The sequence below is a fragment of the Oryza brachyantha genome, chromosome 2, assembly GCF_000231095.2.
Source record: "Oryza brachyantha chromosome 2, ObraRS2, whole genome shotgun sequence".
In the NCBI taxonomy this organism is placed as follows: domain Eukaryota; kingdom Viridiplantae; phylum Streptophyta; class Magnoliopsida; order Poales; family Poaceae; genus Oryza; species Oryza brachyantha.
Window position 1 is genome coordinate 24,754,084 of NC_023164.2, and position 13,420 is coordinate 24,767,503.

Here is a 13,420-nt window from a genome sequence, read left to right on the forward strand (position 1 = left end):
AACAGAAACATAGATTTAAGCGTTTGCTAAATGGGTGGTGCAACTGACGCTATTAGTTCAAGAACATGAACTCATGTTCTAACAAGAAAAGGCTGTAAATTCATTGCCAATGAGTTCGACACTTCCTCGTTAAAGTGCCCTGCACTTCATGACATCAACATACACGTGCTTTAAAAGATTTGCCGTAAAATAATATTACAAATTTCTTGCTCAAAAACATAACATTACAACTTTGTTCAAAACTACATTCCGCAGAACATCTGTAATTATAATCATTTACTTGTATATACTTTCAATAAGATTTGTATCTCTTCACGACGGTCGATGACTCGATGGCCCAGCAGGTTCTAAACCATGGATTCAAGGAATCCGCCAATCCGCATCTTCCCTGTCCTGCATCCCCTGCTTTAGAATGAATCTCACCAGCATCAACTAGCACATGTAAGCTCGTGCAATGCGGTGCCAATAATGCCACTTCTGTCAACGCGATGCACCAGCATTGTATCCATTGCTATGCCCAGAACAGCAGGCGCATTGCTCATCCATAATCTCCCATTATAGCACCGGTAGTTACTTCTTCCTAATGATGGTAGGCACACCATAACAAACAGGAGATGCACCAATCATCAGAGGAAGCCTGCAAGCACGCCTAGCTTCACTTAGATGTGAAGCTACTCGTCTGTCCCCACAAGTGCAACGCTTACTACTATCATTCACTTGTTCAGGCTTCTTTCCTCTTGCGCCTCTTCGCCTCGGTCTGCCGTTGTCCTCCGCAGCAATTGTCATGGACTCAAATTCTTGTGTTAGCCGGCAACACTTCGAGCAGTTTTTGGCTGCCATGAGATTCTCTTGCAACCATGAATCGAGCAAAGCTTTGCTAAACCGATCAATATCCTTGTCGGAAACATCCCAAAGATTTGCAATGACAGCAGGAGAACCAGCAAATAAATATGACAAAGGGGCCCCTTGAGGAGCATAACCCCCTTTGCAATGCAGTGTTCCACTACTGCAACCCATAAGAAGAGCAGCTGCACAATCATCTAATTTCTCAATTTCCTTCCCAGAGACATACTGAGTTCCTGAAACATTTCCAGACTGCCTTAGGAAACGACAGTTTATCTACTAATAAAAATGCCTTTCTCCCTATTAGTGAAAAGCTACCGGAATAGTATTCAGTAAGAATAGTCTACTCAACAGGTAATCAACACAATTCAACTCTTGAAAGTAGCCACGGGCACTACTACCCCTAGAAGCAGCTGTTCTTTTTCCCACGGACACATGATTCACTGCTATTACATTTGATCGGCTTGTGTAGCTGAACTCAAGAGTATCTAATGAATTAACGGTGCAAGTTTTAGTTGTTTTTTATAAAGCTGGGTTAGAGTGTTAGACCAGTCAGCACTAAGCAGTTTATACTATACTATAACCCGTTGGCGAAATAGCAACCCTAGGTTGTGATGCATCACTGTTGCGACAATCAGGAAAAAGAAACTGGTTTAGCAAACTGATTAAATATGGTATTATTGTGCTAGACTTAGTTCTGAAGACTGAAGACTTCAGAGTTGACATAAATGGGACAGGTATTTATACAAACATCCAGAAAAATGCCAAAATGATAACTATAATCTTTATATCAATAGGGCTTACCACTTCCATGACCAAAGTAGAGGAAAAGATCATGATTCTTCAAGGCCAACACCAGCTCTTCAGCCGTTGGAGCATACCCAGCCTTTCCCTGCATACAATCATCATTCACAAATCACAAAAAATATGTTGGTTCACTATATAAGCATCCAAAATTCATCCTTTAACATGCAATATGCTCCAACAGGCCTGCAAAACCCCATCCCCCGTTGTCTCAGTGATACATGTTAAACACTGTAGTTGGTTGATTCCTACATATGCAGTTTGTTAAATTTAATTGCAACCAACACTAGCAACTATAGCTAATGCTACAACCTACAGGTAGACAAGATTTCCCATCCGTTTATATTTCTAAAGTGTAAGAAAAACAGTAAATATAACAACTTATAAATGACATACAAATTAATATTTCTTGACTCCCACAAAAAACAGTTCTGCAGTTGGTGGAAGCAATTATTTTCATAACTTTAGCACTTAGAAGTAGTAGTTTGGACAAGGACTGTTTCTTATCATTTCTAAATTGTTCACAGATCAATGTTACCTTCCATTCATAAGTCTTGAACAACTGATCAAATTCTTCTTGTGTACTGCTCAGGTCACCACTAGGGTTCAACAGATAAAATGTGTTGAAAGGGTCAATAGCAGGAAATTGGGGGGCTATAATCCGGGCATCTTTGCAATAATCATTACTTCTAGTCAAAGCTAGAAGAACGCCTCCCACTGATGGCATGCGATAAATTTCTTGACTCCTTAGCCCAGGCAAGTTTTCCCAAGGAAGCATCTGCATTTAATCATTTTAGACAAAATAGGTTAATGAAGATATAGCATAAATGATGGGAACATGTGTCACAAGGACTGCTAATTACAAGTGAATAACACGGAGTCCAGTTACAATTTTAATTAACAAAGGATGCAGTAATTTGAAGCACAGTAATGCTGAGCTGTTGCCAAGAAATATATATTCAGCAAACATGCTAAAATGGATATGAAATATAACCACAATTTATCTTAAAGTTGTGAGCATTTCTCTCAGTATTCAGTCAATTTACCACAAAAGTAAAAATTGAATTCACACCAATAAAAACTTGAGACAAATGATACTGAATCCATCCCTACCAGCAGACTGAAAAATTGAGCAAAACATCCATAACACTATCTCTAGGCCCCAAAGAAATATATGCACATGTTTTAACTCACATAGTAAAGATAGTTCACAATCTGGCTATCTTATTATTCACCTGCACATTAGTGTCGAGAACGAAAATGACTGGATCTCTATCAACTGGTTCAGTAAGCTCATTCACTGTACTTGTTATTAAACATTCGACTGTCTCCAGAGCTTCAGACTCAATACCGCAAGAAGAGAAGGCTCTAAGTCTATCTTTCCCGCAACACCCTCCCCGGCCAAAATAGCCTTTATACATTATAAGTTGAGAAACACAATCATGGACTTCATCCACTGATGTAGCACCACCAAGGATGACCTTAATGAGCACAGGATTTACTTCAAATTTGAATTCTGATTCCAGAGCAGCAATCAGGTTTGCCAGGGCAGCCTCAATGTGTTGGTCAGTCGAATGGTAGCCCAAGAGAAGGCATTTCCATGGTCCCAGCCATGATTCCTCCATGTTTCTGTTCAAAAGGATGATAACATGCCAGAAACAAAAAATATTAAAAAATATGATCCATTTCAAAAACACAAAATTCAAACATTTTTTAGCAAGACATCGATAGTGCTGTGGAATCAATTTTTAATTTTTACCCTAACATAAGGAATCTTACTTCAGTATCTTATCAAGGTGGTTGTTGAGCTTCATCCTATATGACCACCACCTTACATGATTTGCTTGTCCATCACTCAGAGTGAGAGTTGCACTAGAGAGGGAAATAAAGTTCTCCTCAAGTATCTTTTTAAAAGTAGGAGCCACATAGTCTATAATAGTGTAGCCCCAAGGGCACTGCCAATTCTTATCTGAGGATCTCACTGGATTGCCCAATTCTTTGCTATAGGAATCTTCATGCTGTGTTTCTGTCAAGCAACAACCATTTGTTGAGTAGAAAAAAGAACTAAGCAGATTATCATACTACAGATTATATGCAATGTAATACGAAATCAACGAACCTTCCGAAATTGCATCCACTGGTAAAAGCATTGTAATAGGTTTGTTTGTTGAATCAAACCTCGAAAGCAACATCCAAGCAGGGAAAAAAGAAGGAAGAAGAAGAATTTCCCCAAGAACATTCACAAAATCACCTTCAAGCATACTGATGCACACAATTGGTACATCAGGAAGCTTATCAAAAAATTCTATTATATGTATCTCAAGATGCCCTATGTCCGTGGATGAAAACCTGACAGAGAAATTTAAGTATGACTATGTGTATGCTTATACAATAGTAAATAATAATTCAGCTAATTTACTGCATAAAAAATTGAACCTGAGAAACTTTGAGATACCCTCATCTGACTCATATCTGAATTCTTCAACAGGGCCCTGAAAATGTGGTGTAAAAATTAAAGAGCAAAACCATAAAGTAAAAAGGTTGCAGGAATATGTTAATTTGGAAGTGAATTAGGTACAAACCTTCGAATTCTTTTTTCTGGGTAATGACTGTAAGCTAGCAAAGTAATGGCAATTGAGATAAGTTCCAACAGAACTCTGATGAAAATATGCAGCCCAATGACTTAAAGAGAGAGATCCGTTGGAGTATAAAGGTAATTGAGCCGTGGAATCGATTGTTGCAAGTAAGAATATACATGCAAGTAACCTGCAAACCTGAACCAAGGGAATTGGATTTCAACACAAGAGCCATCAACAGTGAAACAAGTGTATACTTGACAACAAAAGGAAACGATAACCTGAACTCAGCAGGTATGGAGAGATGAAAAAATAAAGAATATGCAACGAGCACTCAAAAAATTATACTGCATGGCCACAGACCTCCTGAAAAAGCAAGGGATTCTCTCTGGATAGCACAAAAGCTCTCAGCAACCAGGGAACAACATCAGGCATTTGCACACTGCAGAAGCGGCAGCACATGTCCCTGAAGATAGTGATGAAATGGATACGATTTAGTAAGTTTCATGAAATGCTACTGTTGCAATGCAGATATGTAACTGATACAATAGCAAGCCAATGAAATAACCTTGACTGTTCTGAAAGGAAGCCCTTTAGCAAAAACAAACTCATACTATATAGTATTTCTGCCCTCTCTGAAGTAAGAAAATCACCAGTATTCTCATCCATGACTAATCCAATTAAATTAAGCTCATAAGTTCTATAACAATCCTGAGGAAGGGATCTAAAGTACAACGATGATATGCACTGCCAATATATATTATGAACTTCGTGAGCTCCATGCAATCCTCCATGAGCACCCAAGGCTCTTGCTGTAAAAGACAGCATTTCATAAGTGAAAAACTAGATTATGTAGGAATTTAGTAATCACAATGAAATTCAATCAGACTTCTTGAGCAAAAGGACTATATGTGACATCATCACATGATTTGCATCTCACAGTAGCACAAGATCCTCTTTTGACCTTCACACGATACCAGTCTCTTAGAATATATGTGTAGGTTAACTTCGTATTATTACATTTGTTGGAGTTAAAAGAGAATTTCCCATCTCATGTGTGTAAACTAAGCATTTCACAGAAAATAATGTGCACCCATGTTCTACAGTGAACTGATCAAGAGCCATACGTTTACATAATTGAGAAACATAACTGGTCCATGAGTCCTAACGAACAAAAACCTGAAATCACACACAGAATGAATAGACTTAATTTTTTTGTGCGTATGTAAGAAAGTACGGCCTCAAAGTTTACGTGAATTGTGAAGTCCTTAGTTGCATATATGTTATTACCTTGAGTATGCAATTTATTTGTTTAACACACATAAGAAATAGCATAAATAGAAAAGTGAGGGGGTACCAATTTTTAACAGGATAGACACATTGTTCTGATGCCAAACCCAATCCCATCTGAGTTGCAAAATATTCTGGATGGACCCAGAGTTGAGTGAATTTACAAAAAGGCAATTCCAACATCCAAATGCATCGCATGTGTAAAACATGCTCTTGTCGACACCATCAAGAGAACAGTTTGTTTTTCCATGGTCCAAAGCATTTGTGGGCATTTCATCACTGCAAGATATATCATTTTTACTTAGCTCAGCTGATGCCTTTTCACCTTTCACATGAGCAGTTCGCTTACTAGAGCGGGTCCTATTTTTTACATGAGCTTCCACATTCTGTTCTTTAGCTAAACGTGACGAATTTCTGGTTGTCCTTTTGACTTTAACATCCAAGGGTGGACAACCTTCATAATCCTTCAAGATATGCTTTTGAGATTTTAATGCCAAGAACTTGTTGGGCTGATCTCCGGAAGTCTGACTAAAATTTGCACATACATTACATGAAGGTAGCACTCCATCATTTGCAGCTAATAGTTCTTTCCCATTGTTACACACTTCATGCTTGGTTTCTGAAATAAAAGCTTTGCTGCAAGCAATGCAAGTAGTTTTATGCTTATCATATGAGCCAACAGGTAATTCCAATTTGGTGCTCTTTAATTTATCCATGGCAGACTGGTACATGCCTAAAGCATTAGGTAAATTGCCTGGTGACTGTTTCTGAAAGTCTTTCTCAAATAGACTCCAAAATAGATCTCCAGTTTGAACATCAACTGATATATCCAGAGTTAACTTGCAGAGCTTGCACGAAACGAATGCAGCATTTTGTGCAAGAAGATCCCTAGCACATTTAAGCTCACTCTCTGCAGAATCCCATTGCTGTCTCTTGTGGTATATTTGACCTAAAAAATAGGTAACATGAGGCAGATGAGTGGAAAACCAGGGAAAGCCACACGAACAACTGTCCTATACTATTTTTGGGAAAAGTCCCAAGAGGTTCTTTTTATGACTTGTGAGGTACCAGAACCTCTTGGGACTCTTCATAACATCCAAAGATGGCAAAAAGACCAGACACACAAGCGCGCGCATACCTAAAGCTGATGTGAAGGTAATACCAAAAACTGCCAATCCATGAAAATGTGATATATCTTTTCCTGTTCGTAACAAAACTTCTGCTTCGGCACCATTACCAACCATATCATGCAGCAAAGCAACCTGTAGTGAATACATCGCACCATGAGCAACATGCACAAAGTTAGAATGCTTGCCAAATGCCAACAACTCGTGTATTGCGCATTGAAAATGAAGTCTACAGACATTTATACACCACAGTAGCCTCCCATCAGCAGGTTGAATGTCACATCAACATGACAGATAGCACATTTGTTTGGCTACAGTGGTATACCAGTCCCACTTTTCCAATCATTTAAGAGTACCTGCAAAATGCTTTCGAGATAGCATCGAAGTACATTCCAAGGAGTTAGGAAATAATCTCCCGTTCCAGTTGATCTGGTGTGATCTGGCCAAATTTCAGCAATCGTTGATCCCCATGCTTCGAGTGAAACAGAGCTTTGCCCTCCAGAACATTGACTTCCCTCAGTTGCAAACTTGCCAACATTGAATTTGAATTTCTTTCTTAGGAGTTTCTTGCGTAATTGCAAGGCCTCTTTTCCGTATGAAAAGGCCTACAAAAGATGTTTGCAACTTTATATCACAGGAAATCCAAAATATTAACCACAATAAGTTAACAATAATTCCTATAAATAAAGATCTTGCACCAAGACGTGATGTTTCAAACAGTTAGGTATATACAAGGTGAACTCAAGAACTAAGGGCAATTACCTGAAAAATTTGTCCTCTAGATAAAAGTCTATCTGATAAATCGAAGTACATATAGCCAGCTAGAAAAATTGATTGATCATTCGAAGAAACCTGTAGATTCACAATACATGATGGTTAATTGAAAAACAAAATAGCCATAATTAATGCCATCGTAATGAAAATAACAAAACTTACTTCAGAAACCAGAGATGATGCGGCACTATCGACCTCATGAACACTACCACTGAAACCGAACAGCCTTCTAAAATAAGGTTCGGGTGATGTAGAAATAAAGGAGTCGATAGGCCACAATCTCTGGACAAACATAGAAAGAGAAGGATGGTCTCCTTTAACACAGTTTCTCCAAAACTCTGTACTGTGGCAATCAATATCATGATGATACTCTGCATTTGAAATAAATTGTTGGTCCATTGGGAGATGGCAACACGCATGATTGAGGCGCCCGTTGGCAAATAACATGGAAAATAACTTTTCAACAGGCAAGTTTTCTTGCTTCCATATATTTATCATAAGGTTGCACAAATCAAACTGAAGCTCAGAACAGCCCTGATATGGCAGAGTAAAATGACATAACTATGTTGCTAAAAGGATAGTAATTGCATCTCTTCCATACTGAATATAAAAATATATAACCTTCCTTACCTTCATTGCCAACAAATCAACCAGAGAACAAAGAAGAGGTACAAGAGTTTCTGATGGCTGATGAGAAATCATACCAGGAGAATAATAACAAAAAGTTCTGACTTTTGACAACAGGTCACGTACATTCTGAGCGTTATCAAAGATTACCTATTCAGATGACAATGTGACAAACATGATCAGACAAAGCAAAAGACAGCATTTTGAACTTAATATACAGCAGATTGTCCAAGTATTTATTATGCTCATAAACTTGCTAAAACATATAGGGTCTAATGTAGTCACCTCGGCACCAAGATTGGCTTCCTGCGAGCAATGTGCATACAGACAGTACGCAATAGCCAGTTGATGGATTGCAGGTGCATTGCCTTGAGAAGGATCCAGTGGGAGGCCTCGCTGGTTTGATGAAGAAAAATGAATCTTAGATCTCCCATTTATATCTAAATAAATTGAGTGGGCAATACACCCAAACTCACCAGTAAGGATATGGCTTCAGATAAAGACTCAAGGCAGCTGCTTATACTTTGAACTCCAGATGCACGAAGCACACGTGCCTTTTTTACAAGGACCCTTGATCTCTCCAAATAATGCTCCGTTGAGCAGTATAATTTATTCAAGAGAATGTCTATGATCCTCTTTTGCATTTTTACACATAACATAGTGCCTCGAGATTCAACTAATGCATAAGCCAACAATTCCTGCAAAAGTCAATGTACATGCAAATCATCTAGCATCAAATACAGAACAAGGCAGATTCTCAGATACATCATTGACCATTGCTAATTGATAAAACATAACATGATTGATAAAACATAACATGGTACCTGCTCTAAAATTAAGCCTACCAACTTCTTAGGCAAAGGAGGACTGTAACCTATAAGAGGGTGGTACAGAAGGGGAGCACTATCAACACTTTCGTCATCCTCAACATCTTTGCGTGTTATCTGTAGTATGGATAACCAGTTAAAATAAAATTAATAGAAATCTTGGTAGCAAAAGAATTCTTTTCAGATCAATACCTTAACCCACAACTTGATTAGGACTAACGAACTATTTAAAAGTTCAATTGTGCCATCATCAGCCAACAATTCAGACAAGCTCTTCACGATAACATCAGATATCATTTTTACTCCACATTTATGTAGAGTGTCAACCATCTTTGCAATCCGTGCAAAGGCATCCGTAATGATGTCCTTCATTGTATCCTTTGGTATATCCTCAACAATAATCTGTCCTTCCTGGCTTGCTGATAGTCTATGGTAAGAAAGCCTCGTGTGCACCCATATAGTTTGACAGCATAGCTCTATTGCCTTTGGTGCCTAAAAAGAAAGAAAATGAATTTGAATTTATGGGTAAACTCAAGAGCATGTTCAATTAATTAGATGAACATCTCAGAAGTGTACCTCATCCAAATGTCCAATATTGTAAAGTGTCACACCAATGTTACCAAGTGAGGACATGAGATATTTGAGTTCATCAAGATTTATCCATGTACTTGAAATGGCAAAATTGATGAAGGACATGCTCTTCTGGACTACGAAAGCAAGATGCATTAATAGGAGATAAGGATGGAATTTAAAATAGTAAAGACAATATTCCACTAACATACTTTGGATAGGAGAATCACAAACAGATTTACTCAAGTCATAAGTGTTTTGATACTTAATAAAAAGGTATCAACATTAAAACCAAACAGCAGCCTGCAACAAGGTATATTGTAGTTCCAGAAGACAGTGTCAGTGATGAGTGGTGTCCAACCAAATTGGTCCTCCAACATAAGAGACAGGCCAAAATAGTCCCTGAACTTTGTTAGCTGGCTCATTTACATCCATATGCTGAGTCAGCAACCAAGGTCTCATCATGGACAAACACAACAGGAAAAATAATGTTAAAGAGAGCAATTTGGTATTGCTTTACAGCAAGCTATTTGGTCATTTCATGTATTCTAGGTTGGCCGCAGATCCTATGCGCTGACTTGGCATGGCCAAGTGTGATATCACATGCACACAACCACTAATGCTGAGTTTGAGATAGAAGGACTGAAGAAGATACGTAGAATGAGGTGAGCCATTAGTGCATGATAGTTGAGTATTAATTATTTCAAACTTGAAAATGGATCAATTGATTTTCTAAAGCAACTTTTCTATAGAAATTTTTTTTAGCTGTTCAGGAAGGGTGCTCACGGGAAACGAGGGAGTTTTCACCGCAGCCTAAAAAGTAGTTAATGAAATTTGAGGATTGATTTGACCAATTTAATTGTTGAAGGACCAATGTGAACCAGGGACAGTAATTGAGGGACCAAATGAAGTCTTAGATCCAAGATAAACATAGGAAAAGAGAATAGAGTACCTGGATACCTTCCTTGGTAACAAAGGAAACTTTAGTTGCTGAAACTAGGGCCTTCAGTAAGGTTCCATGTTGTTCATTTAGTCTCTCCTTGTCTCCTTCAGGCATTTTTGTACAGCTGTCACAAGAGAAATCGACTTGCAGAATCAGGGATCACTTTTGTTTCAATACTTATATCAACATCATTATTCTAAATTTGTTTGCATATAACCTCACTAATTGCAGTGCCAACATACCTGGCCTGGTCAGTGTTAATATAGAAATTATAGGTGACAACCCTATTGACTAATAGTATATTAATAATTGAAAGTAACTTGCAAGACAGTGTGATGCTGCCTGTGTAATTCTAATCGACCTACCTATAAGCAGAAATGCTGGAATCAATGAACTGATGCAGTGCTGTTAACACATAGGTCATGTTTCTAGAATAGCGGGGTGTGGTTCCATCAGAGAAATTCTTCCAAACTGCATTCACATACTGTGATAATATCTTGCAAAGAAACTCTAGCGAATCCAAGTATGCCACAGAAGATATGTGGTCATCAGAGTGAGACAAAGTGTGCTTATTGGAATGCCCAGGGTGCGTTGTTGAGCTTGAAGCTTTCCCCAGAGTATCAAGTGGAGTGGATCTGCCATTGGCAAAACAAAAAAGATGTTCCAGTGTGGCAAGGGCACTGTTTAAAGTTTGTAGATACTTTTCATTGTTGAGAAAATCTGTGGATTTATGAGGTTGCTCTCCATTTTCAATTTGCTGAGCGCTAAAGTATAATCCAATAGCATAAAGAATAAGTACTGAGGCAGTGGCAGAGGTAGACGAGACCTATACACAGTAAATAATTGAATTAATTAAAACACTAATTACATTGGGATGCTATGCATTCACACTAAATGATGCTAACAAAACAATGCAGCATGTACCTCAGAGAAATAACCACCTTGTCTATAAATTAGCTCCGCAGCACCAACAGATAAATCCTGATTTGAAGAAATAAAGCTTCGAGAAAAATATGCTACAAATTCTACAATCTCATTTACAGATCTTGGTAAGTCAGCCTGAAAAAAGATTACATCACTTACATGACAACATTACACATGTAAAGATGTCTCGGCAAGAAAAAAAAAAGGTTGTTGGCTCTTTATGGAATGAAAGAATTAGACAGAAAGTTGGTGGTGCACTAGTACAAACAGACATATCAGGTCAGACTGCAGCACAATCTGCTATTCATGGTCTAGTCGTTTCTACTCATGATAACTTAGCCCATCAGATGCCAGCCAGACGATTATATTGCTTAAAAGATTTTAAAAAACAAAATGGTGTGAAAAGCACCTACTGGTCCTCTAGGACATTTAACATACAGGAATAACACGCACTGGAAATGTTCCTACATAAGGGACATCCATGGCTTTCAAATTATGCAAATTAGAAGGTAAGTGATTTCCAACTGAATAAAAACAAAGGAAGAATGAGAATACCTTTACACATGCGGAAGATCCAACAACAGTATTTAACACATCAAGCAAAAGTTGAGTGCTTCCAACACACCTCACATCTACAGAAGAACAGATCCTGCGAGCGACCTGATTCATAAAAATATAGTCACATCATTAACCAACCATTTTAGATACAATACAGAATTCGAGAGAGTAATCAATTGTATAATGACACATACTGCTGGCAAGCGTTCTATGGTTTGTGCCTTCATACACTCTCCCAACGTTGCACGACAGAATTCACGCACAAGGTTGGTATCAAACAGTGAAGACTCAGCAGCCAGGAAAATGGCACATCGACTTAGTGCATTCACAAGCAGTGTGAGGTACTTCCTGCTGACATCCTCAGCCAGAATACTGCACGAGCAAAAGGCTATATAACACCACTCATTTCACATCTTATTAATCAAACTGAATTGAAAGTTTAGCGCCTCAGCGGAGCACATAATCTCACCGAAGCCATGGCTGGAGGTTCTCAACAAGGTTGACAACCCGTTCGTATGGGGCAGCATCCTTCACCTTGCACTTGCTGGCACAGTTAGCAAAGCAGACGGTGAGCTCAACAGCGAGGATGGTGACTTCAGGGTCTGCACCAGCCTCCCTTGCGACGCCAGGATCGGGAAGGAGGGAAGCAACACTCGCAGCACGGCGAGACTTTGAGGCTGTCGATACTGACAGCACCGAACGAAGGGAATCGAGAGTGGCAGCAGCGTCCGCCTCAGCGCGTGCATAGTGGCCGCGCGACTCGAGGCAGCACACGAAGCGGCCACGCTGGAGCAGCACGGAGTAGGGCTTCCCGGCGAGGCACGTCGATATGACCGCAAGGCAGTCCAGCAGGAGGCCGTAAACGTCGAGCAGCTCGTCGGGGCACCCGGCGTCGCGTGAACTAGGGTTGGGCCGGAGCAACGGCGGCAGGACCTGGAGCGCGCGGCACAGGAACGGGAGGAAGCGCTTCGCGAGCGGGCGCACCGTAGCCGCGTCGGGGGTCGGCGGCGGCGGCTGCTGCTGCATGCCCTGCTTCGTCGTCCTCTTCGGCGGCGGCTTGGCGCTAGGGTTTAGCGTGGGCAGGTACGGGGAGAAGGGCTCCAGGTAGGCGGCGAAGCGGGAGCGCAGGCTGGCGTGGGAGGACGGAGAGGAGAGCGCGGCGAGGAGGTCGGCGGCGGCGGGCTCCATTGCCGTGGCGCGGGCTGCGGCGGTGCGCCGCGTGGGGAAACTTTTTGTGCGCGTATTTGGGGATTTTGGTGGTGGGAATGGGCGGGAAAGGAAGAGGATTTCGGAGGTGCGGGAGCATCTCTGCACGCCCGAGAGAGAGAGAGAGAGGGAGGACGGAGGACGGTGGGGACCGGAGAGGAGGCAGCTTACAGTGGAAGATTCGATTATTGGGCTGTAAATGGGCCATTAACTGATGGGCCCCTTTACAAATAAATGCGGGCAGGCTTTAGCTCGGATCTACAGTATGGATCTAATTGGGACGAGGCATGCGGCAGAAGATGGGAGAAGTTCACTTTAGATCTCTCAAATACAGGTTGAGTACTTGAGTTT

General features: G+C 40.3%; 1 protein-coding gene across 1 annotated transcript; it reads right to left on the reverse strand.

Moving 5' to 3' along the window:
• Positions 1–33: 33 nt before the first annotated feature.
• LOC102702071 (separase) lies at positions 34–13,051 on the reverse strand. The gene is made up of 27 exons (XM_006647910.3): positions 12,333–13,051; positions 12,058–12,235; positions 11,861–11,965; positions 11,306–11,440; positions 10,747–11,207; positions 10,391–10,505; positions 9,445–9,570; positions 9,061–9,360; positions 8,866–8,985; positions 8,518–8,739; positions 8,327–8,437; positions 8,045–8,191; positions 7,577–7,948; positions 7,403–7,492; positions 6,997–7,245; positions 6,652–6,775; positions 5,581–6,462; positions 4,792–5,035; positions 4,587–4,689; positions 4,230–4,421; positions 4,084–4,139; positions 3,767–3,996; positions 3,427–3,673; positions 2,883–3,276; positions 2,186–2,425; positions 1,648–1,735; positions 34–1,079 (listed from the first exon to the last, which is right to left on the reverse strand). The coding sequence occupies exons 1-27, from the start codon at positions 13,049–13,051 to the stop codon at positions 571–573; spliced, it is 6,759 nt and encodes a 2,252-aa protein (XP_006647973.2). The 3' UTR covers positions 34–570.
• Between the last annotated feature and the right edge of the window lie 369 nt (positions 13,052–13,420).